General features: G+C 44.8%; 1 protein-coding gene across 1 annotated transcript; it reads right to left on the reverse strand.

Annotated features, from left to right (window-relative positions):
• Positions 1-2,211: 2,211 nt before the first annotated feature.
• KMO (kynurenine 3-monooxygenase) lies at positions 2,212-19,680 on the reverse strand. Its single transcript, XM_056856852.1, has 15 exons — positions 19,627-19,680; positions 18,074-18,143; positions 16,130-16,227; positions 14,746-14,835; positions 14,311-14,359; positions 13,252-13,339; positions 11,250-11,403; positions 11,041-11,112; positions 8,596-8,717; positions 7,139-7,286; positions 4,967-5,024; positions 3,492-3,574; positions 3,313-3,414; positions 3,162-3,221; positions 2,212-2,382 (listed from the first exon to the last, which is right to left on the reverse strand). Exons 1-15 carry the CDS (start codon positions 19,678-19,680, stop codon positions 2,212-2,214), a joined length of 1,419 nt encoding a protein of 472 aa, XP_056712830.1.
• Between the last annotated feature and the right edge of the window lie 5,899 nt (positions 19,681-25,579).

Below are 25,579 nucleotides of genomic sequence, written 5' to 3' on the forward strand. Positions count from 1 at the left end.
TGTCTTCCACTGCACCTAATGTAATAGGCCTCCTCCTCAGATCCTGGATAGAATAGGGATGCATCATGACTAGTAGCCATTTTGACTAGTAGCCATGGATAGCCCTCTCCTCCATGAACACATGAAGCTGCCTGATACTGAATCAGACCTTGGGTCCATTAAAGTCAGTATTGTCTACTCAGACTGGCAGTGGCTTTCCAGGGTCTCATGCGGAGGTCTTTCACATCACCTCCTTGCCTAGTCCCTTTAACAGGAGATGCCGGGGACTGAACCTGGGACCTTCTGCTTGCCAAGCACATGCTCTACCACTGAGCCACGGCCCCTCCCCAACATGAACATGTCCACTCCCCTCTTAAAGCCTTCCAAGCTGGCAGCCATCACCACATCCTGGGGCAGGGAGTTCCACAAGTTAACTATGCGTTATGTGAATAAATAAATGATCACAGTAGTGGAGCCTGGTCCATTAGGGTGAATGGGGCAGTGCTCCGGCCAACTCAGGGTGCCTCCAGGCCCTCCTGCACTGTCCTTGGCAGACAGTCCAGGTGGTGGCAGGCTGGCAGCCCAATAGAGTTGTCAATCTCCAGTTGGGGCTTGGAGATCTCCTGGAATTACATCTGATCTTCAGACTACAGAGATCAGTTCCCCTGGAGAAAAGGCATTGTACCCCCTTCCCTCTCCAAACCCCGCCTTCCCCAGGCTCTATCCCCAAACCTCCTGGAATTTCCCGACCCAGAGTTGGCATCCCTAGAGCTCAGTCACTCTCTGTCTTGTCCTCGTTTAACTCAGCACTGCAAGCAGGCAAGTCACCTCCCTGTAGGGGGATTTTCTTCCCCTGTAATCCAGGCCCACCCACACCAGGATGCTGGTTCGTTGGATAGGAAGCTGTCCTGACAGCTCCCTCCGAGTCCCTGATTGGTCAATTGTTATTATTTTGCCATCAAGTCACAGCTGACTTATGGCGACCCCTGGTGGGGTTTTCAAGGCAAGAGACCTTCCAAGGTGGCTTGCTATTGCCTGCTTCCGTATCACCGCCCAGGTATTCCTCGGAGGGGCTTCTCTGCATTCTGCATTCTCTTTTTCCTCGTCTCCAAGTTCCTGTTTCTTCGTTTCTTCTAAAAAGTTCTGCATGTGTTTTACTCCCTCTAGTGGCCGATTCGATATAGCAGGAGATTAAATCTAGTTTATTTCCCTGCTGATTTACGCAGCAGCTTTTTTCCGATGATAAAAAAACAGGTGTGATATCCCAGACCCAGCAACAGCAAAAGTCCCCCTACCACCACCACCATCTGGGTGAATTTGTGCAGTGGGAAGGCCTCAGCGTGGTGCTGGCTTCCTTGGCCAATTCTGCGATGATGCGGGAGGGCTGGCTTGATGCCCCTCCAGATCTGAGACAGACTGGCACCCTAGGCGATCATCTAGGTGCACCTAGTGGAAGGGCCAGCTCTGTTATTTCCCAGTAGACATAGCCTTTGTGATCTGCTGACTGGTGTGTCTCCTAGAGCTCCTCAGTTTTCATACATCAAATACCATTTTAGTACATTCCAAGCTGAGAGCGGGAAGGTCTCTTTCATAAGAGAACTGCATTGAAAAGTCTGTGATACGTTTGGTTTCTCTCACACATGGAAGAGCAGTGCTGGAGATGGATTCTTTCATTTCAGGAGCTCAGAAGAGGGTCCTGAATTTCTTCAGATTTGGGCAAGAAAAGATGGAGAAAAACTTATTTGGGGCTTATTACAGTCATTGCTTCTTGGGATCAGGAATCTTCAATAATCAAACGCCATTTAAGTATATGATGTTTAAGAAGAAAATACCAGGCTTCCAGATGCAATATTGCCCTAAGAGGCATGCAGGCTTTTCTAATGGGTGCTTCAAACGATATAGAACCCCTCCTTCCCCCAAGGATTTTTTTTTTAAACTGGCAGGAGATAAACTGAGCAACATTTATTTTTTAAAAACACAACACTTATAATCAACTCTGTCACAGGACTGAGGTAGAGTGGTTGGAGGCTTTGTATCTCAGAATTAGGCACCGTGAAGGCAAAGTTCCTCTCAGATCGCTGGCAAAAGTCACGCTGACTTCAGTACTGAGAGAAACATAATTATGATCTGGCAGCACGCCCTTGTTCTCAGTGGCTGATCGACTCAGAGGATCTGACTTGCCATGGAGAGATTTAATTAAGACTTCAAGCTCCCGCATTGTCTCTCTTGGTTTTAACAATCTTGTGTAAACTGTGCCACTGTTACAAATTTCCTGAGGCCAAGAGACCATTTCCAGAGACTGTCGACACAGAAGTCCGATTTGGGCTTTATGCAGTTCCTGATCAGGTATACACCACTTACGGTTGCTCCTGCCATAATGAGGAAGAGGCCACTGTTGATTATCTGAAAAAAAAAGAAAAGCTAATTGTGTAGTAGGTCTCAGTCCAAGGGTAAAATATTTGTGTCAGGAACAATGCACTTTGCAATAGGTTTATCTGGGCAACGGCAAACCACCCCGTAAACTTAGTCTGCCTAGTAAACGTCGTGATGTGACGTCACCCCATGGGTCAGTAATGACCCGGTGCTTGCATAGGGAAATGACTACCTTTTTATCTGTCCATACTCAGAACGTACATCTTCCCAGCTATACAGTTGGATATTTAAGACTGTAAATGATTCTAAAGACATGTTTAGAACTCTAAGGATCAGAAGAATAGCTATTTATGATAAATTTATAGCAAAGGTATGCAGTGCTTTACAAATAAAGAGGTTGCTGAACTAGACTTGTCAGTCTACAGGAGGTGGGTGGAGATATCCTGGAATTACAACTGGTCTCCCCTGGAGAAAATGGATGCTTTGGAAGGTGGACTCTATGGTATTATACCTCATTGAGGTCCCTCACCTGCCCAAACACCATCCTCCCCCAGCTCCACCCCCAAAATCTCCAGGAATTTCCCAGCCCAGAGCTGGCAACCCTACACTGAACAGAGCAGAATCTTCTATTCCCATCTATCATTGAAAAAGTAAACATTACAACCTAGCCCTTTTTATTGCAGAGTTATAAGAAGAAAGGCAATTGGGAAATTCCCTTGTATCTCTCCACAACAAAAAGAGATAGTCCAAAATTAAAACTTATCACACACATGCCTATTTCAAAAAGATCCCTCTGAAATTCCACTGACCTTATTCTGCCATTTCCACCTTTGCACAGCTTCATGGTAGCGGATTCTGGAGAATGTGACCTGCATCAGGTTACAAAACCATGCAGGTGAGAGTGGAAGAAACCAAGGTGACAGGAAGTGAGGAAAGTGCCAACATATTATAGTACCTTACCATTGTGTAGAGAGGGATAATGGTGGAGGGCAGGAGGGCGTGGAGGAAGTTGTCCACGTGCTTTCGAAATATGAACCACTTCGAATTAACGTGGGAGCGCATCTGAAACAACCAAGGGAGGCTTTACATCCAAAGACGTCTCTCGTCACTTCGTCATCACCCAAACCATATTTACTTACCTCAATATAATTGTACATGGCTAAATCTGAAATTGCATGGTCATCAGGAACTCTCAGCCTGGAGAACTCGGGGAGGCAGACACCTGAGGCAGAAATGGGACCCTTACACACAGGTAAACTTTGGAGCTCCCTGTACCTGGAAGGTGCACCTTTTTCTGACATTCACGCTTTACCTTGTTAGATGTGCATTAACCAATCTCCTCTGCAGAGTCTAGTGAAGAGCAGGGGAATAAAAATACAGTTGCATTACTAAACACAAGCCCGTGTGGATAGGGTTGCCAGGTCCCCATTTACCACTGGTGGGAGCTTCTTTGTGGTGGTGGAGGGAGCGATTATTGCACACGCCCAATAATATTCCTTCCGGGTTTACCTCGGAAATAACAGGGACGCTCTAGCATGCCCCTAAAAAAAAATACTCTATGGAAACTATATTTCTTCCTGCTCAGAGGCAGGCCCTGACCTGGATAGCTCCAGGCTAGCCTGATCTCATCAAATCTCAGAAGCTAAGCAGGGTTGGACCTGGCAAGTATTTGGATGGGAGACCTCTAAGGTCGTGACGTGGAGGCAAGCAATGGCAAACCACCTCTGAACATCTCTTGCCTTGAAAACCCCTCCAGGGGTCACCATCAATCAGATGTGGCTCGACAGCAGAAATAAGAAAAAAAGAGGCAGGGTAAAAACTTTTTATGTTGACCTGACCATTAGTTTCATGTTGTACTAGCCTCACGGCTCGGTTCCCCTCTCTCTCAGTGTAAAACTAGATTTGTGGTGTGTGTTTTTTAAGAAGCTGGGTCCAGGTTCCACACAGCCACACCACAGCTGTGGGGGATGTCTTTAAAAAAAGGAGAGCCCAAGCAGGGTTGGAATGCTGCCAAGCAGGAGAGGAAGGGCTCCTGCCTCCTCGTCAAGCCGTTTCCCGTGCCCAAACAACACAGGGGGCAGGGGGCTATTCCCCTGTTATTGCTGCTCTGTGTAGAAGATTCTGTGCATGTGGAGCAGCAAAAATGGGGAAATAACTTCCCCCCTCCAGGGTTGTTTGGGCATGGGCAAATGCCGGGGCGGGGGGGAGAGCAAGGGCAAAAACGCACGGTCGCTTTAGCCTCCTTTATTCCCTATTTCAGCCAGGGTCGAACACATGTTCGGCGAAAACGCATGCGTTCGATCCTGGCTGAATCCTGGCTGAAACAGGGAATAAAGGAGGCTAAAGCGACCGTGCGTTTTCGCCCCAAGAGTCCTTCCTCCCCTTCCTCCCGCTGTGGCAGCATCCTGAGCCTATTTGGACTCTCCTTTCTTTTTAAAAAGCCATCCCCTGCAACTGCTGTGTGGCTGAACGGAACCCGAGTTGCCTGAATATCTTGTTTGGTTCTCAGTCTACAGAGGCGATCACTCATATGAGCAGCAGTTTTAACAAGTGATCCCGAGGAGGGGTCTGCAAAGGCTTACAGTGCCCTCTTTCCCCACAGATATATACTCACTGAGATTGTTTTGACACTGGTCCATTAACTCGTCGAAAACTAGACAGTCTTCAAATCCCTGTAAACAAAGGAAAACTGCGAGCTTAGGATAATAACTTCTAATTTGTGGAACTGCAGAAGTGCACAGAAAGTAATTAATTAATCCCCTGCATCAAATAAATCTCCACCTAAATTGTGTGAAATCTTCATCCAAACTGTTTTTTAATGTTTTCAGAAATAGGGAAACGTTTCCAGTTCCCTTGCCAGTCTTTTCTGATTTGCTTTGTCCTTGGCAGTTCCACAAAACAATTAATGCTCGCTACAAGTTAGGGGTGCCAACCTCCCGGTACTAGCTGGAGATCTCCTGCTATTACAACTGATCTCCAGCCGATAGAGATCAGTTCAGCTGGAGAAAACGGCTGCTTTGGCAATCGGACTCTAGGGCATTGAAGTCCCACCCCTCCCCAAACCCCGCCCTCCTCAGGCTCCACCCCAAAAACCTCCCACCGGTGGCAAAGAGGGACCTGGCAACTCTACTGCAAGTAATCATTATAATGCATATGATGACTGGGTATCTGGTTAGCTTTTGTGTCTCAGTACAAACACACCAGCTGTTCCTGATAGATGTTGCTTCTTAAACTTTTGTCACTGAACTCCCCTCCCCTCGCCGTTCTCTCCCTCCCTCCCTGAGAGCCAGTCTGGTGTAGTGGTTACAGGGCAGACTATGATCTGGGAGACCCAGGTTCGAATTCCCACTCTTCCATGGAAGCTTGCTGGGTGACCTTAGGCCAGTCACACACTCTAAGCCTAACCTACCTCACAGGGTTGTTGTTGTGAGAATAAAATGGAGGAGAGGAGAATGATGTAAGCCACTTTGAATCCCAGTCAAAGACAAGGGCAGAGTATCGATTAAAAAATAACACAAATAAAAAATGTCTTTCTTACAGTGCAGTGCCCATCTAATAAAATAAAACTAGCGGACTAAGGCAATTGATATCTGCCACATGTTAAAATGGAAAAAGAAAGACAGGGATGAAGAGCAAACAGCCACGATTTAGCTCAGCACTTCTGCTTCATATTGATTTCAATGGGACTAAGCACAGGCTCAGCAGCAATGTAACTCTGCCTATGTCTTAACCATGGTCATAGGATCAGAACAGCCACAAATACATTTTTTTTCCAATAGAAAAATTGGGAAACTTTGGAGAACACTGGAAAAAAATCTCCTATGGAATATTTTTTTTCCTTTGAAATTAATAAAATGCTTTTTCAGACAAGGTTTCATTCACTGTACTTTTTTATTTTTATTTATTTATTGCCGTCATGTCACAGCTGGCTTATGGTGACCCCACTGGGTTTTCAGGGCAAGAGACGTTCAGAGGTGGTCTGCCATTGCCTACCTCCAAGTCACGCCCCTGGTATTCCTTGGAGGTCTCCCATCCAAATACTTGTCAGGGTCGAGGCTGAGAGTGTGTGACTGGCCCAAAGTCACCCAGAAAGTTTCCATGGGGAAGCGGGGATTCAAACCTGGGTTTCCCAGGTCTTCATTTGACACCTTAACCACTATACCACGCTGGCTCTCGGTACATGTATAGCATGAATAAAAACTGAGGACTCGCCCCTTCAATTTTTGCAATGAAAATTGGGTAATTCTGGTGAACATTGTGGGAAGGAACTCCTATGACTTTCCCCCCTTTGGACTGAGTAGAATGCCTTTGAATATAAGGTGTTAACTCTTGAGAATTGTACAGCATTCCATTTTCCCAAAAAATTGGGCAATTTCAGATAAACTAGCAATTTTGACAAAAGAAATTGACAAAAACCCTTGAAATTAGTGAAATGCTTTTTAAAAGCTTTTATTCACTCGATATTATGCATCATTTGGCCCTTTGTAACAGAAAACAATTCAGCAAAAATGAACAAAAATGGTTAAATGATGTTAGAACTTCCTCTCAGGCATGGGGGAGTTTTGAAGCGTGTAGATGCATTCAAATAGCTAATTTGTGACATGGTACCCTCCAGTACAGATACACCATGAAGCTTCTGAGAGTGTTTTCCAGTTCTAGTAGCTGATTAGTTCTACCGGTGAATAGTTATTTCAATCATTTATAACAAATTTTTTTTAATTCCCAGCCAGAGAACTGTGGTGAGATGCAAACGCTTAGGGACTGCAAAACTGACTCCTTCACTCACGGCATTCATGCCTTGCCCATAGAAGGGGACGACTGCATGCGCAGCATCCCCCATCAGCACACAGCAAGAGTCCATGTGGTATATCGAGCACTTCACAGATACCATGGCTTGGGCTGGTAGCAAAAAATAATCTCGCATCAGTGCGTCCCTGAAACCAAAGAACAGCACATCAAGGATCAGATGCAAAACTCATACAAGGATAAACAGCAAAAGGCTTTATAGCAGGGGTGTCAAACATATGGCCCGCGGGCTGGTTCCGGCCCCTTGAGAATCTCTTATCTGGCCTGTGAGCCAACCAAGGCAGCCACACACACCCAGTCCTGATCTGGGCTGGCATGGCACGGCCCAGTCAAGTAACATTTATGTCATATCTGGCCCTCGTAACAAATGAGTTTGACACCCCTGCTTTATAGGATTTGCAGATACCGTGTTCAGAAATGCAGGCTGTGTCAGGCTACAATTTCATTGCTTGTGAGAGAAGGGATAAAATCTCAGCAACTAGGAATCTGCATAGGTAGGCTGAGAAGTTCCATATAGCCCTTTCATTTGCTTGATATATAAAAGTGCTAACAAAATGAAGAATCACAAATATGGAACTAGCAGGGGCCGACTGGCAGGAACTTGCCCAAAATGTTCCTGGTGGCCTACTGCTCTGGAGGCCAGCCATAGGATGCCAACTGTGGGATGGTAAATTCCTGGAGATTTGGGGGTGAAGCCAGTGGAGGGAAGGGTTTATGATGGACCTCAGTGGGGTATAATGCCATAGAATTCACGCTCTGAAGCATCTACTTTATGTGCCCTGACTAAAGTGTGGGTTGCCTGGGAGCAGGGAGGGTGTTCTGGGCCCTCTCCAGGAAGGCCCTATAACCAGAGTGGTGGCAGTTAGTTAAGGGCCTTGCCTACTCCAGGCCTGAATGGGGCAGGAAGAAAGGCGGGATCCCTGGAAGAGATTCCTGTCTGTGGCAAGCCTGCATGACACCCGACATCATACCATGACAACTATAAAGGACAAATATGATTTAGTTTAACTAAAAATGGAGCAGGGACAAAAAAGTTAACTCCTCCTTCCCCAGTGCTCAGTCCTGATCGTTATCTCCTACATGGTTGCTTTTCACAGTGAAAATACATGGGAATCTGATCCCAAACATCATGCATGGTTTGGCTCATAGTTAGCCATTTTGATAAATACACAGCTACATATTGAAATAGGGAATCAAACAAATAAGAGGAACTAAGACTCAAGGCAGGGACCCATGTGTACCACAAGATCTTGAGGGCAGCTCTTTACACCGTCGGTGGCTTTCAGATCCACTGTGCAGAATCTGACTTTAAAGGTCTTCAAACCTTTACATTCAATATGATCAATAGATTAAGGAATGCCTGTCATCTACAATATTCCCTTGATATTTTACTGCACTTGTAAATACAGAGAACAAAAGTGGCTAAATAAAACTTACTTTCCTATTAGGGGAATGGAATCTGGAAAGTACATTTTGAAGAAATCCAGCACTTGGTCTCCTGTTGTGAGCTTTTCAAAATCTTCAAAAGGCATGAAGAGAGTACATGTGAATGATTTATCCTACAGATGAAAAAGAAAAAAAGACAGAACTTCAAAGGAATGAAATCACTGGCCAGTTTCCTGAAACATAGTTGGGGAAAAAAGAAATTCCCTACATTGTTATATTAAAAAAACATTTTTGAAGCAGCCCTCCCTGCTGATCTACATAATACAATTCTCAATTTCATCCTTAAGATCTATATTGTTTTCAATACATAATACAATATTATATATTACTACTAGTCTGCTAGAGATACTAGTTACACTACAGTTGTTCTAGCATCATCTATGGCTGCAAACCAGCTTCAAGCATTCTTTTTATTTTTTTATTAAAATGCAACAGAATATAACTAGAACCAGTATACAGAGCCAACAACACTGTCTGGGAGCAGGTCCACCCTGTCAGAGCTTCCCCTGGTAGGGTTGCCAGCTACCCCTTGGCAACTGACGGGGAAGGGGGAGATGTTACCAGGTGCAAATTGAGGCTTAGGCCTCATCACTGCCGGCGCATTAATGTCATTTCTGGAAGTGATGTCATCACATCACTACCAACATGGGAGACCAGAGGGAATGGGAAAGGCTTTTTGTCTTGGGTCAACCTGCTGAGACCTCCACAGATGAAGAGGAGGTGGAGGGAGTCAGCCTCAGAACAAAGGTACAGCTGAGAACAGAGGAACAGCACAGGCAGAAACTGGTTTCACCATGCCTGCAGACCTCCAGCTCAGGGACCCCAGACGTGCCTGAAACCCAGCAACAGTCACCAAAGCCTTTAGGACAAAGGAGGAGGCTGCTCCGAAGAGAACTTCAGGATAGCTGGCGGAGTGCATGGTTGCAAGCCCAGCACAGATCACTCCCTGACAGCAGTGATGAGGCAGAACAGGACTGATGCACTGTCTAGCCTGGAATGCTAGAACAGCCTAATTAGCAACAGCTGGCTTATCTATCTCAGCAAAATAATTGTCTATTTAAGCAGCCAGCAAAGCATGGATGTCGTGGGAGCAACTCATCACAACCTCTTACATATCAGCCTTTGTATCTGTGCCTCATTTTGAACTCCTGGGAACCTGACTAATTTGGACTGGACGTGACTCATGGCTTGGACTACCCTCTCTTGCATTGGTGCTTGGACTCTGAAGGAACTGTGCTTGACCTGATCACACTTCTTGCCCCTGACACTCGTTATCTGCCTGCTCCAAGATACTTTTATTAGATGTCACCATAGTGTCAGTGAAGCATCAGGTTTGCAGCTTGCGGGTGATCCTGTGTCATTCAGTACTCCTAGATTCCAAGATAGTGACAGTGGCTCCTGGCACCTTTTTTTTTTTTAGTTTTGTCTGATTTGCCAGCTTCACCCTCTTGTAAAAGAGCAAGTCCTTGCCACTGTCATCCCATGCCTTGGTGACCTCCTGCAATACACTCTCCTGTGGGGCTGACCTTGAACACAATTCGGAAACTTCAGGTGGTATAGAATACTGAAGTTAGACTTTTGTCGGATGTTTGTATTGTAGTAAAAAATGCATTATACCAATACTAAAGCACCGACATTGTTTTCCTGTTTGTTTCTGGCCAAACTGAACATGCTGGCTTTGATCTACAAAGACCTACATAGCCTAGACCCAGTTTATCTCAGAGCCTGTCTTCTTCTCCCATTCAAATCCTTCTGAATTGAGATCACCTGGAGAGGCCCTACTTAAAGTTTAATTTTCCAGAGTTGCTGTGTCATGCAACACTTTCTCTCTGGCTGCTCCAGAGCTCTGGGACCTCTTGCTTGTGAGGTTTGACGGCACCATATTTATAGGCAATTCACCAAGAGGTGAACACTTGCTCATTATGGAATTGGTTCTGAACTTCTTCACACCCACTCTTGTGTTTAAATTGCTGTTATCTAGTTCAAACTACAATAGAAATCTTCAATTGTTTTTAAGAACTATATTTATATTTTAAAAAAATTCTTAAAAGGCCTACAAATTCAGCACATAAATAAAACTCTTTGATCTCTCTTGAAATTATCACCAATTTTCAAATTGTGCATCCCAGTGAAAAAGACATCTTAAGAGAGGCATTAGGAGCCCCGTGGCACAGAGTGGTAAGACGCAGTACTGCAGTCAAAAGCTCTGCTCACGACCTGAGTTCAATCTTGACGGAAGTCGGTTTCAAGTAGCCGGCTCAAGGTTGACTCAGCCTTCCATCCTTCCGAGATCAGCAAAATGAGTACCCAGCTCGCTGGCGGTAAAGGGAAGATGACTGAGGAAGGCAATGGCAAACCACCCCATAAACAAAGTCTGCCTAGTAAACATCGGGATGCGACTACCTTTACCTAAAGAGGCATTACTTTCATTCATACCAGATTGGGCAGCGCAATCATCATGAATGTGTTCCTGGGCCAGATGTGAAGAAAATTCGGTTCCATTGCGAACTGAATGGAGACACACACAAAAAAGTTAGAAAGGAAATTACAAAGGCGACAAATGTAAGTAAGTCAAGTATGTTGATCCATGAACTGGAAGCAGAAGAAAGCAGAGATGACTGAGGGAACCTGTTATCATTACTTACCTCTCCATCTTTTGGGGGAATTGTCAATTCCATGTATCCATGAGGAATATACGTTTGGCTGTAATTGAAACGCGTTTGCCTCATGAACTGCTTCCTAACTGTGGAAAATGCTCCATCACAACCCACAATTAGATCACAAGTAACCTCTTTTGATCTAAGGTCCGGCCTAAAAAATACAGATAGAGATATCATTGGCTTACTTATTTGGATATTTGTTACCCCAACCTTCCAATACCAATAACGAAAACCACCTTCATTAAGTGAATATTACTAATTTTCAGAATTGTCTGAATTTGCTTGGACCCCCCCCCCTTTGTAAAATTATATTTTAACAAATTAAGGCTTTGCATTCCTGTTGTAAGTTTGGACTTCATTCTACCAGGATCTAGTTAACATACCAAATCCAAAAAACTGAAGGCTACTCAGGTAGATTCATGGAAGTCTCATTTTCTTTCCAAAAATTAAACAACAATTTTGAGAGTAAGGCATCACCCCTCAAATATCAACATTTCTTGTGGATCCCTGAAATAGGGTTTTAAATTATATATATTATACTATATAATATATTATATAATTATAAACATTGTTATATAATAATAAACAAGATAAATAAATAATACAATACAAATAAAGGACTGGTATAATTTATGCTTAGGGCCAAAAAGAGGGGTGCCAGGGGGGCCATTTGGCCTGGCCCTCAAGTTTAGGATTGCCAATCTCCAGGTGGGTCCTGGAGTTCTGGAATTACAAGTGATCTCCAGACAAAATATAACAGCTCCCCTGGAGGAAACGACAGCTTTGGAGGCCAGATTCTAAGGCATCACATCCATGCTGAGTTCCCTCTCCAGGCTTCGGCCCCAAATCTCCAGGAATTTCCCAACCCAGAGTTGGCAACTTTACTCAGATGTATACACCTGTTAATTTTTGGCATTTTATCAGTTTTGCAACTTGTTTTTAAGTCATCTTTTTATTTTTAGTATGTTAGGAGCCTCAAAACCTGGAAGTGGCACAAACCTCTCTGGACCTCTGAGAGGGCATGTATTACGCTGTTAATGCGCAATAGGATTGGATGATGTGTCCACTAATTCATAATAATTCAGAATACTTCAACATCTGCATTTTTAAAGCACAAAGATCCTCAAGTTTATTTGCCTCTAATGTTTCTTAACATCAAATTACATGCTTCAGCTTGAGGGATGAAGTCCAGAACCAACACTTTCCACTTTTTAATAAAGAGACTGTATCTGCTGAAGAGTACCTGTCACCTACTGAAGATAGGGTTGCCAGCCTTCAGGTGGGACCTGGGGACCCCCAGAATTACGGATCTCCAGACTACAAAGATCCGTTCCCCTGGAGAAAATAGATGATTTGGAGGGTGGGCTCCATGGCATTGTAACCCACTGAGTTTCCTGTCATCCTCAGGCTCAATCCCCAAACCTCCAGGAGTTTCTCAACCTGGATCTGGCAACCCTATCCCTAGGGTTGCCAACCTCCAGGTACCAGCTGGAGATCTCCTGCTATTACAACTGATCTCCAGCCAATAGAGATCAGTTCACCCAGATAAATTGGCAGCTTTGGCAACCAGACTCTATGGCATTGAAGTCCCTCCCCTCCCCAAACCCTGCTCTCTTCAGGCTCCACCCCAAATACCTCCCACTGGTAGCGAAGAGGGACCTGGCAACCCTACCTACCCTCCATCCCCAGCCGGTGGCCAGGGGGGACATGGCAACCCTAACTGAAGATAGATGGTGCAGCTCAATACAAATAATTTTGTTATCAGCAGAATAAAAAGGTAGCTATCTGTTGGTGATTAAACTATTGGTGAAAGAAGACTTCCTTCTGCCCATCGTCTCTTCCAGTTTGACAGTCCCTACTGAAAAAGCAAATGATATACCAGAGTAATTGCAGAATGCCCAAACTAATTTGGTAAAAACGACTGGCTCGTTTGTTTGGATTCTGATTAATTATTAGAGTGCTCAGGAGGGCCCGTGTTATCTTTTACCCTGTAAAGGTCAACGTCCTCGATTCTAAATCACAGCGCAGCAGTTTGTGCTCAAAGTACAATTTAGCATTGGGATATTTCTCCGCAGCTGTAGAAAGGACAGGGTGGGGGTGGGGAATAAGTATACTGCATTAACACAAATATTCAGGCAAACATAGCTGCTTCATCAAATTCCATTTTCCCTAGAGATCTGTACAGTTAGTTCTCAGGCAAAGTGTTTGCAATCTCGTCTAAAACGTAACCTGTTCTACCCTTGTGTGGAAATTTGTTGGCTGCAGTTGATTTGCAGCAATGAACACAGGAAGCTGCCTTATACTGAATCAGACCCTTGGTCCATGAAAGTCAGTATTGTCTTTTCAGACCGGCAGCGGCTCTCCTGGGGCTCAGGCTTGCACATCACCTACTTGCTTGGTCCCTTTAACTGGAGATGCCGGGGATTGAACCTGGGACCTTCTGCATGTCAAGCAGATGCTCTAACACTCAGCCACAGCCCCTCCCCAATCACCATTCATTGAGAAATGCTACATGTCAGTTGTGTGTCATTCAAAGCTGGCCAAACAACTCTACCAACATCAAGGTGTCGAAACAGGTTTGGGCAAAATGGGTGACATGCACTCCCTTTTTTACTCCTTGCAGCTATGAAGTTTCCTCATGCTCAGTTAACTTTAAATGCTTATTTAGTGTCACATTCTAAGTGAAAAGTTTGCATCCAAGCGCAATGAGAATATGGCAGCTTTTGCAATTGCTGTTGCTCTTTTTTCTCACGACAGGTATAGAATCTTGCATATTGCATCCCAATTAGGCTAAAGACAGATGAAACTTTAAACTGAAGTCGAAATGGTTAGAAAACATATTCTTGTTTTCAGGGCAGCGAGTTCTAATTCAAACCCTTTCTGACACACATGTCTCCTCTGCCTTCCCCTTACACAGTAAATAGCACTGACACCAAATTTGGTCATAGCTCACCTCTATTTTACTGAAGCTAGCGCCTCTAACACTAGATTCTTTTAAAATCTGACAAAACAAAAAAGGACCAAGAATAGGAAAAATCACACTTACCAGTTAGCAGTTCCCTGTTTAAATTTGCTCTATCAACAGACAGAATGTACTGCAAGGGAAAAAAATATAGACCAAGAATATTTTGGGATGTGTTTTAAGCGTTTATAACAAAATCCAGTGAAATCAGACTTGTTATTTAAATTCTCAGGCATCCCAGTTATAGGAGATACTTGAGCATCTGTGAAATAACTGCAGGCCTGCAGGCAAGTGGGAACTTTCCCACTGAGTTCAAGGGCCATTCCACCCCTGCACACCATCCTATGGGGAGATGCACACTGCATCTTTCACATGGGTCCCTGCAATACACTGGCGTTCTCTCCACGCACTTTGCTCATCATAATGACAGGGTCCTAGTTATCTACATAAGAAGAGATTGACATATATGAAAAGCAGCACTAAAGGTTACATTAACCAACAGCCAAAAATCCGAGATACCTGGCTCTTTGTTCCATAAGGAATTGCATATTGTTTTCCTGAAAGTGGGTGAATCCTCCTTGCTCTCATAGGAATGCCTTTAGACACAACCTGAAATCCAAAAGGCAGAAGTTGTTTTCTCTTAACACTAATATCCTAAGGGCCAATACACAACTTCCTTACCAGACAGGAATAAATGTTGCATGATAAAAGCAAACAGGAAGGAGAAGAGTTGGTTTTTATACCCAGATTTTCTCTACCTTTAAGGAGTCTCAAAGCTGCTTACAACCAAGCATAACACCCTGAGCGCTTTAGATGAAGGGCAGGATGAACATTTACTAGACGTTCTGATAGCATCAGATAAATGGAGATAAATGTAGGTCCCACCATCCCAGTATTGGTCTGTTCTGATTGACAGCAGTTGGGTAACCAAAAGGTTGAGTGAAATAAAATGCAATTAAACAATAAATTAATATTTATTACAAAGTCCTATGCATATATTAAAAACAAGCCCTTATGGCAACAAACACAGGGTAGATAATCTAAAACCACATGCCAAATGCGTTTCGGCCCCCAGGCCTTCTTCAGTGGTTAGTAGGACACATTACACACACAGAAACTTTGATTAACAAATAGAACACATGAAGCTGAGTTATACTGAATCAGACCCTTAGTCCATCAAAGTCAGTATTGTCTACTCAGACCAGCAGCGGCTCTCCGGAGTCTCGGGTAGAGGTCTTTCACATCACCTACTTTCCTAGTCCCTTTAACTGGAGATGCCGGGGATTGATCCTGGGACCTTCTGCATGCCAAGCAGATGCTCTACTACTGAGCCATGGCTTAGACTGGAGTAACTCTCCATAGGATTGTACTGTTGGTGTACAAAAAGTTGAACTTGGAAGGAGTCCAGTAAACCGTATAGCATAATCTTCTGCTGGGTATTTTAAAAAGGTAAAGATAGTCCCCTGTGCTAGCACCGAGTCATTACTGACCCATGGGGTGACGTCACATCCCGACATTTACTAGGCAGACTATGTTTAACGGGTTGGTTTGCCATTGCCTTCCCCAGTCATCTACACTTTACCCCCAGCAAGCTGGGCACTCATTTTACCAACCTCGGATGGATGGAAGGCTGATTCAACCTTGAGCTGGCTACCTGAAACTGACTTCCACTGGGAACTGTTGTAAAATACCTGTCCATTCTTTTGCTTGAAAACGTCCAAGGAAGAGATGAAATAACCTTCATTAAAAGAAACATAGCTTGCTTGAACTGTCCTTGTCCTCACTGCAAAATTACCATCATGCTGTTTGCTGAGAATACTTGGTTTCTTCTAGCTATCTAGCGATCCAACACTATTCAAACTACCTCAGCATGGAAAATACTTCAAGCCAATGGCAACGTCACCTGATCTTCCATTCCAACAGCCCTGAGGGCCTGCCGTCCCCTGTGAGACAAAGCCAAATTAATGCTTCTACCACGAGCCAGACTGGAAGCACGGATATCTGAAATGAAATGAAAGTTGGCGCCATACTGCATCTATTTTGTGCCACTGAAGGATCTCTTTCCCACATCCATCTAAAAGCAGAACTGAAGTGGTGGTTCTGCACATCACTTAATATAGGGCTGTATTCCCTGTAAGAATCCCGCCCATTTCAGAAATAGACACAGTCATTGAGGAACTTTAATAGGGTTGCCAATCTCCAGTTGGTGGCTGGAGATCTCCCGCTATTACAATTGATCGCCCGGCGACAGAGATCAGTTCCCTTGAAGAAAATGGCTGCTTTGTCAATTGGACTCTATGGCATGGAAGTCCCTCCCCTCTCCAAACCCCGCCCTCCTCAGGCTCCACCTGAGACATGGGACATGGGGGGTGACATTGCAAGCATGGTGACCTAACTTCTGGGGGAAACCGTAGAGTTTTGGGCAAATTCCTAGAGCTACCGTCGTTGCTTCCAGGTTTTCCATGGAAGTGATGTCATTACGTTTGCAACACCGGTGAGTTTAAAAAACAACAACCCACCACTGCTTGGAACAGTGGCAGGCAAGGGGAGCTCAAGGACAGGCGTCCCCCTGGCCCAACCAGGGGCTTGGCAGTCCTATCCCACACTACCATCACTTCAGCCATTTCCCTCTCAGAATGGGACTGGAAGAAAATATCATTCTGGTGACAGGCTGCAGGGTATGAGATGTGTGAAGGGAAAAGGTTCTACTTTCTTCACCCAGATGACTATTTTGGTATCGCCATTAGACACGGCCTCCTCCACTCCACTTCAAACGTTTGGGAGGTGGAAGCATTAACAAATACGGCTGCCTAGAACATGCAGCGTATCTTGAGAGCACCTCTGTAACAGCATAAGAGACCACAGAGCAGGTATTTCAAGTTGTTTAGGAATGGTTCAGGAAGGTACTTTTATAAAGGGAATAGGATTGTAATGTATGCCAACGTTTATAGTATATAGTATATTTTATTGTATGTATTATCCTACTCTTACTGATTGTTTTCTACTTTTGTAAGTCCTTTCTCTGCAGTATTTGATATATCAGGTTTGATATTTTTTTCCCTGAAAAACGCTATGGTAGAAGCTGTTTTTACCATAGAGTTTTGCCCAAATGGAGATCTCCCACCATTACAACTGATCTCCACAATGACAAGAATCAGTTACCCTGAGAAAATGCCTTCTTTGGAGGATGGATTTTATGGCGTTAAATCCTACTAAAGTCCCTCCCCTCCACAAACCACACCCTCCCAAGCTCCGCCCCCCCCAAATCTCCAGGTATTTCCCAACACAGAGCTGGCAACCCTACTGGTGCCTCTGGCAACACTGAATTTGGTCCTGGCAATGCTGGAGGAGGCCTCACCAGGGCAAAGAGCTGGATGATGGGGGGAGCGCCACGGTATGGTGCAACCCCCCTAGAAGGGTGAGTTGCAGCTGGGGTTGCCAACCTCCAGGTGCTAGCGATCTCCTGCTATTACAGCTGATCTCCAGCCGATAGAGATCAGTTCACCTGGAGAAAATGGCTGCTTTGGCAATTGGACTGTATGGCATTGAAGTCCCTCCCCTTCCAAAACCTCCCTCCTTAGGCTCCGCCCCCAAAACCTCCCACCAGTGGAGAAGAGGGACCTGGCAGCCCTAGTTGCAGTGGGGGGGGGAGGGGAGGCCGGAGCCAGTGCTGGGTCTGACCTCCGGACTCTGGCTCTGGCAAGGTAGGATAAAATGGAGGGGAGGAGAATCATGTAAGCTGCTTTGGGTCCCCACTGGGGAAGAAGGCGGGATATAAATTATGTAAATAAATAAACAGGATATTAATTGCTACTCTAAAGCTGTAAACATTATCAAGACAGCATACCTTGCCTGGCTTCATAAATTTCCACAAAGAACCCCTTTCTAGCAAAGAAACAACCATTTAAAGCGCCCACCTGCAACAAAAACATCAGAATTATTTAATTTAATGTAAATATTTAAGACATTTTAAAACTGCCTTTCTCTGAAGGACTCAGCAGCTAACAAGGATTGCTAAAAACAGTGTCCACTGTAAAACAAATAACCCAGTAAATGTCATGAAAGTCCAACCAGTGCTGTTAGCTTCACTGTTGCCCCGTGCAAACGGAAAGCGCGCCTTATCCCTGCCTCTCTCAAGAAGCTGTTCTGTGTTGAGTAAGATTTGGTAATGCTGGATTATCCCATGTAAGACACCAAGGCTAGACTGAATCAAGGGGGTTTAAATTATGATTTAATTTACCAACACAAGATCACTTTAAATAAATGATTTAAATCAAAATGTCCATATGTAATTCAGTTACTGCCCTGACCTGGATGGCCCAGGCTAGCCTGATCTTGTCAGATCTCAGAAGCTAAGCAGGATTAGCCCTGGTTAGTACTTTGATGAGAGATCACCAAGGAATACCAGGGTCGCTATGCAGAAAAAGGCAGTGGCAAACCACCCTCTTTTAATCTCTTGCCTTGAAAACCTTACTGGGTTGCTAGAAATCAGCTGTGACTCAACTGCACTTTACACACACAATTCAGATACTAATTTAGTGAAAGTGCACATGAACTGCTCCTATAACTATAAGCACATTGCTTAAAAACTGAGTCAAACTTTATTCAACCTGAGAGGGTCCTGTATAACTCTGTGTCTTGGAACATAAAAAGGGAAGAGTTGGAGGTCTCCCTCAGGAGGAAGTAATCAATAACCCCCCCCACAACATGTATGGAGATTATGTTGCAGTTCCAAGCCAACATTTTTACTATTTATCAACATTATATATACTTCATGAAATTACATGACTCCCCACCCCCAGTAAATAATCTTCTGAGCCTAGAGTAGGGGTCACTGTGGGTGTGGGGGAAGGTAGTTGTGAATTTCCTGCGTTGTACAGGGGGTTGGACTAGATGACCCTGATAGTCCCTTCCGATTCTATTATTCTATCTCAACCAGAAGCAAGAACTGATAATAGTCACTAGTGTTCTCAATGAACTGAAAGACTGATGTCCTTATTCTTTGACTGGTAGAATAGGCAGAATCATAAACATTTATAATTCAGTACCGAACCGCCTGCAGATCAGCTGATTCCTGAAAAACACTAGTTGAGCCTCTGGGTCAAAGGTAAAGCGGTAGCAAGCATTTTACACAATAAATGTATGCAAGGGTGGGGGGACTGACTTGACGTCAGCTGCTATGCCTGGTTATATCAAAGTATTTAATGTTGTAGTTTGTACAGAGTTTGATACTGAAAGCTAGGGCACAGCTGAAGTATTATGCCCAAACTGGAGGCAGCTACTCCAATTTTACTCCCAGTAAACAGAATTTAACATTTGGATAAGAAAGCAGGCAGTGTTGTACCAATGGACTGTTAGACAGGGTAATAATGACAAGAGAACAAAATGCACATTTCTTACCAAGCCTCCTCCGATAATGGCTACCTTTTTCTTCAGTGTATCAGGAGAGTCCATGATTTGAATATCTCTTTAAACCTTGGTTTCCTTCTGCCTCCAGGAAGAGAGAGTGTACATCTTCGGTTCAGTCCCTTTCCTTCAATTAGTACCCTCCTCGCAAAGGGGTGGAGAAGGACTCAGACCACTCAGTATCTGACTGCAGCGGTATGTGTAAATAAAGCCGTTCGGACCTATGACTGTTGCATACGAATTGCTTAAGGGAACTAGGCAGGCAGTGTTATCACAACTGCAGCTGACGGGAATGGTCTTTGTGCTCCACTACTTTGCTTTTGAGACTTGCTCAGAAAAGTCACCAATGACACCTCTTGCATTTCATGGTCTTTTAATCTCACTGTCTGTAATTTCTCTCTCTCTCTCTCTGCATGTCTGCTGACTGACAATTAACTTTCTGCATCTGATGAAGGTTTTTTTTTTAAATTCCAAACCAGGACATCCATACAAAGGCAATTTTCAGATAGCTTTTTTAATGCAAAGCCTCCTAGAGAAGAAGAAGAGTTGGTTTTTATATGCCGACTTTCTCTATCACTTAAGGGAGTTTCAAAACCGGCTTACAATCATCTTCCCTTCCCCTCCCCACAACAGACACCCTGTGAGGTAGGTGAGACTGAGAGAGCTCTAAGAGAGCTGTAACTTGCCCAACGTCACCAAGCTGGCTTTGTGTGTAGAAGTGGGAAAACAAATCCAGTTCACCAGATTAGCCTCCGCCACTCATGTGGAGGAGTGGGGAATCAAACCCAGTTCTCCAGATCAGACTCCACTGCTCCAAACCACCTTTCTTATCCACTACACCACGCTGGCTCTCCTGTCCCCATTCCCAGGTTGCAATAAAAAGAGGGCACTACCTTTCTCTGCCTTGACCTGGGTAGCCCAGGTTAGCCCGATCTCACCAGATCTCGGAAGCTAAGCAGGGTCAGTCCCGATTAGTACTTGGATGGGAGACCGCCAAGGAAGTCCAGGGTTGCTACACAGAGGCAGGCAATTCCAAACCACGTCTGTTCATTTCTTGCCTTGAGAAGCCTGCAGGGTCGCCACAAGTAGGCTGTGACTTGATGGCACTTTCAGCCACTACCTTTCTATGGTCAGCTCTTATGCTTATATAGAGCGCACTGTGTAACCATGATGGTTATCTGGGACCTGACAGTCCTAGCACAAGCAGCTCTTCCGAAGTGGGGAACAGCAAAAGAAACTTGTGGCTTTCGACTTGTGAATTTGGTGTTTTATGGGGAAATGAAGCTGAAGGATGCTTGAAGAAACACCACCACCCTTTCGGTTGGTGTGGATCAGCTGCTGTATCCTTCCACTCCTGCCCTAGTTTTATGCAGTCCCCAGCCCACCTCACTTGAGATCCAGCATGGTGAAGTGGTTAAGAGCGGTGGACTCTAATCTGGAAAACCAGGTTTGATTCCCCACTCCTCCACATGAGTGGCGGACTCTAATCTGGTGGACCGGGTTTGTTTCCCACTCCTCCACATGAAACCTTGGGCTAATCACAGTTCCCTTCGAGCTCTCTCAGCCCCACCTACTTCACAAGGTGTCTGTTGTGGTGAGAGGAAGGGAAGGAGATTGTAAGATGGTTTGATTCCCCTTAAAAGATAGAGAAGATCGGCATACAAAAACCATTTCTCCTCCTCCTCCTCATGTGAGAAATGCCTGTTGGGTGAGAAATGCTGCCTCTTGCGCCATAAAGCACTAATCAAGGCATTCCTTCTGGAGCAATGAGCGAGCCATGGCAGAAGCATTTCTTTAAAAGCTTTTGTGATCAGGATGGGGCTCCTTCTGAGCTCTGCATGCTGCTTCCGTATGCCCAGGGCTAAATAAATGTGAACACATAGCTGGATCACGGCTTAGTACACATATGCTCTAAAACAGCCAAGGCTGGCCACTGCTCCAGGCAGTTACCTGAACTGGACCCAAAGGAGGAAATTAGCTTATTACGGGGTTTCCAGCCAGATAAACAAGGGACCTTTTGCCCATGTATACAAAGGTTTTATTACTGTGTAATATTCACAAGAGAAAAAGCAACAGAGACCAGTTCAAACAAAATGAAATATTTATTTACTACCACTCAGACACACATCTGGAGGTAGACCAAAATTTCCTTTAACTTTTATGACCATAAATACAACTACACAAGTAAAACCCAGAATAAAAACCACCCTCTCCCACCCACTAAACACACACCCACAAAACTGAGAATGGGGCCGAGCATGAGGGGGACAAGAAAATGATAAGGAGGGAAAGAGGTTAATACTACTTGATCCCAACTAAGACTGTCATCTCAAAACGCAGCGTCCTGTGAAGAAAGGTCCAGGTACTCGATCAGCATCTCTTTGCTAGCCTCCTGTAAGAGAAAACAGTTAATATCTATATCACATTTGAAGAAAATAATAATGCAGCCCTATAACAATTTAAAAAAAGTAAAGGTCCCCTGTGTAAGAACCAGGTCATTCCTGATCCATGGGATAACATCACATCCCGACGTTTATGAGATAGACTTTGTTTACGGGGTGAGGTAGACTTTGTTTAAAGTCATCCATTTACCCCCAGCAAGCCAGGTACTCATTTTACCGACCTCGGAAGGATGGAAGGCTGAGTCAACCTTGAGCCGGCTACCTGAAACCGACTTCCGTCGGGATCGAACTCAGGTCGTGAGCAGAGCTTGGACTGCAGTATTGCAGCTTACCACTGCGCCACGGGGCTCATGTCCTATAACAATAGCGGAGAGAAAAAGAGGGAGCTTATCATTCTGCACTTAATGGCCATGGAATCCATTAGTAGAGGAAGGGGGGCATTAGACAGGTAGAATATCCCTTATCTGGACATCTCATATCCAGACTAACTGAAAACCAGACCCTTCGAGCCGGCGTGCAGGCTGATCCGTGCTGCCTGCTTTCAATGTTTCCTCTCACCTAAAAAAATAAAATACAGTGTACACTGCATCATAGGTGGAGACTGAAAGCCTGCCGTTGTTAGCTAGTTTGTTGTTGCTCTTGTTTAACAGCTGATACAGGTATTCTGGTGAGATAGTTACACCTTTGCTTTCGGATGGTTCAGAGTACACACACAAAAAATGTTTAAAATTACATTCAGGCTATGTGTATAAAGTGTACACAAAACATAAATGAATTTGGGTCCCATCCCTAAGATATCTCATTATGTTTATGCAAAAATTCCAAAATATTCCAATATAAGGAAAGGTCCGAAATACGGACCGCTTCTGGTCCCAAGCAGTCTGGATAAGGGATACTCAACCTGTATTATTAAGATCCCATTGCTCGGCCACAAAGATGTGAAGACCGAGGAAAGTGGTTAAATCCTGCCACTTGCTTTCAAACAGCTTGCAGAAAACTGTTAAGTATTTGAAGGGCTGTCACTTAGAGGAGGGCAGGGAGCTGTTCCTGTTGGCAGCAGAGGATAGGACTCACAAGAATGGGTTTAAATGGAGGGCGGAAAGGTACCTGATGGATATTAGGAAAAATGTTTTTACAGTAACAGTTGCTCGACAGTGGAATCAGCTACCTAGGGAGGTGGTGAGCTCCCCCTCACGCAGTCTTTAAGCAGAGGCTGGACAAGCACTTGTCAGGGATGCTCTAGGCTGATCCTGCATTGAGCAGGGGGTTGGACTAGATGGCCTGAATGACCCCTTCCAACTCTATGATTCTATGATAAAGCCACTGCTAGAGCCGCTGTGATAGACTGCGCAGTGCAAACCAACTCAGCAACTCAGGAGTCAATGCGTTTAATGCAAATTAGCCTAGCCACTCAAGAGTCAATGGGAGTAGTGCTCTGAGACTACCAATAGCAGCAGGGGGCTGGGAAGTGGGGTGGGGTGAAGAAGTGACAGTTGGATTTTGAGAGGGGAGTTATTGCCGGTGGCGGGTTGGAGGTTGGTAATATGTAGGGTTGCCAACCTTCAGGTGGTGCCTGGAGATCTTCCAGAATTACAACTGATTGCCAGACAGGTGAATTCCCCTGGAGAAACGAGCTGCTTTGGAGGGTGGAATCTATCATGCTATACCCCCTTGAGGTCCTTCCCCAAACCCCATCCTCCTCAGGCTCCACTCCCAAACTTCCAGGGATTTCCCAACCTGGAGTTGGCAACCCTAGAGATGAGAATTTTGGTGAAAGGCTCAGCATAAAAGGAGAGCAGCTGTAGGACAAAATCCTAGAACTGGAACAGAGAGAGAGTTCTCAAGTTGCAGATGGGTGCTGTGGATTAATTGTAAGAAAAACACTAGTTAGCATGCTGTTCAGTACGTTTAGAACACAAAACCAACATCAATGCCAAGCATTAAATCAGGGGTGGGGAACGTCAGGCCTGGGGGCCGTTTAAGGCCCGCAAAATCATTTGGTCTGGCCCTTTGTGGGTCCTGGCAGATCTCTAGCGCAGAAGGATCTAAGACTGGCGATCCACCCCCTCCCGCGGACAGGAATAGCCTCTATTCAAGGCAGATGTGAGTTTGTCTTGCCGAGAAAAGGAACCTTTTTTCCCACTTGCAGAAGAGTCATTAGTTATGGAGCTGCTAGGACTGCCCAAGAAACTGTGTTAACCCTTTCCCACCTGAGCCATGGAGAAACGTGTTCCCTCTGTACTACAAGAGGGCTGGGGGCAGAAGTGGCGACAATGGAGAGGTAAAAAGGGGCAGGGCCAGAATGCGCGGGGAGCAGCGAGTTCTTAGCCAGCGTGTTCTCATTTCGCAGGAGCTGGATGTAGAATCAGGCCCCAACCATGAAGAGCAGGAGCAACTCCAGCATGCGGCTGGATGGCTATGCCCGGCTGGTGCAACAGACCATCCTGTGCCACTAGGTGGGCGTGTGCTCCACTGGTTGGATGCCGGCCTCCTTGCCCTTGCGGGGGGGTGTGTGTCATCTGGGGCAGCTGCCTGCTTGGGGTTTGGTCGGGTAATTTTTAAGTTGATAATTTTGTATGGACCGCGAATGATGTTATAAATATCCAAATGGTCCTTGGCACAAAAAAAGTTCCCCACCCCTGCATTAAATGAATATGTGCTATAATGCAAAACAACAATAATATTAAAGCAAACAAACATCCAAAATGTACATCAATACCTATCAGTTTATACACATGACTATGAATTCAATTGTTCAATAATTACTAAAGAGACAATGCTTCAAATGTCCATATAGTATATCTCACAATGATCAGACCCAAGGTCGTGGCAAAGAAGGGGTGTAGCAAATTTTCTTCTGCATATCTCCCTCATGTGTTACAACAATATGCTCAATCCAGCGGTCCTTCAAGGTGATTTCCTGAGGTTGAGTAACAGGAAATCACCTTGAAGGACTGTTGGATTGAGCATATTGTTGCAACACATGAGGGAGATATGCAGAAGAAAATTTGCTACACCCCTTTGCATGACCTTCTTGGGTCTCAACATTGTGAGATATACTATATGGACATTTGCAGCATTGTCTCTTTAGTAATTATTGAACAATTGAATTCGTAGTCACATGTATAAACTGATAGGTATTGATGTACATTTTGGATGTTTGTTTGCTTTAATATTATTGTTGTTTTGCATTATAGCACATATTCATTTAATGCGTGGATTAATTGTAAGCTTTAACAAGAGGGTGACATAGTGAAAGAGAGCCAGCGTGGTGTAGGGGTTAAGACCCAAGTTCGAATCCACACTTGCGCCGTGGAAGCTTTCTGGGTGACCTTGAGCCAGTCATACACTCTCAGACCTGACCTTAGTTAGCATTTGGATGGGAGACCTCCAAGGAATACCAGGGTCGTGACGCTGAGGCAGGCAATGGCAAACCATCTCGAAATGGTCTCTTGCCTTGAAAACCCTACAGGGTCGCAATCGGTCAGATGTGACTTGACAGCAAAAAAGAAAAAAAAACGTGAAAAGATCATGTGGGGTAGGAG

Source organism: Euleptes europaea, chromosome 10, assembly GCF_029931775.1.
Source record: "Euleptes europaea isolate rEulEur1 chromosome 10, rEulEur1.hap1, whole genome shotgun sequence".
Lineage (NCBI taxonomy): Eukaryota > Metazoa > Chordata > Lepidosauria > Squamata > Sphaerodactylidae > Euleptes > Euleptes europaea.

What these genes read in the sequence shown, in the direction of transcription:
- KMO (XM_056856852.1), bottom strand. Translation starts at nt 19,680, where the DNA reads ATGGACTCTCCTGATACACTGAAGAAAAAGGTAGCCATTATCGGAGGA. An exon ending in TTATCCCTCTCTACACAATG is followed by an intron (nt 3,222 to 3,312) that starts GTAAGGTACTAT and finishes AACCTGATGCAG; the next exon opens with GTCACATTCTCCAGAATCCG. An exon ending in GGTGGAAATGGCAGAATAAG is followed by an intron (nt 2,383 to 3,161) that starts GTCAGTGGAATT and finishes TTTTTTTTTCAG; the next exon opens with ATAATCAACAGTGGCCTCTT.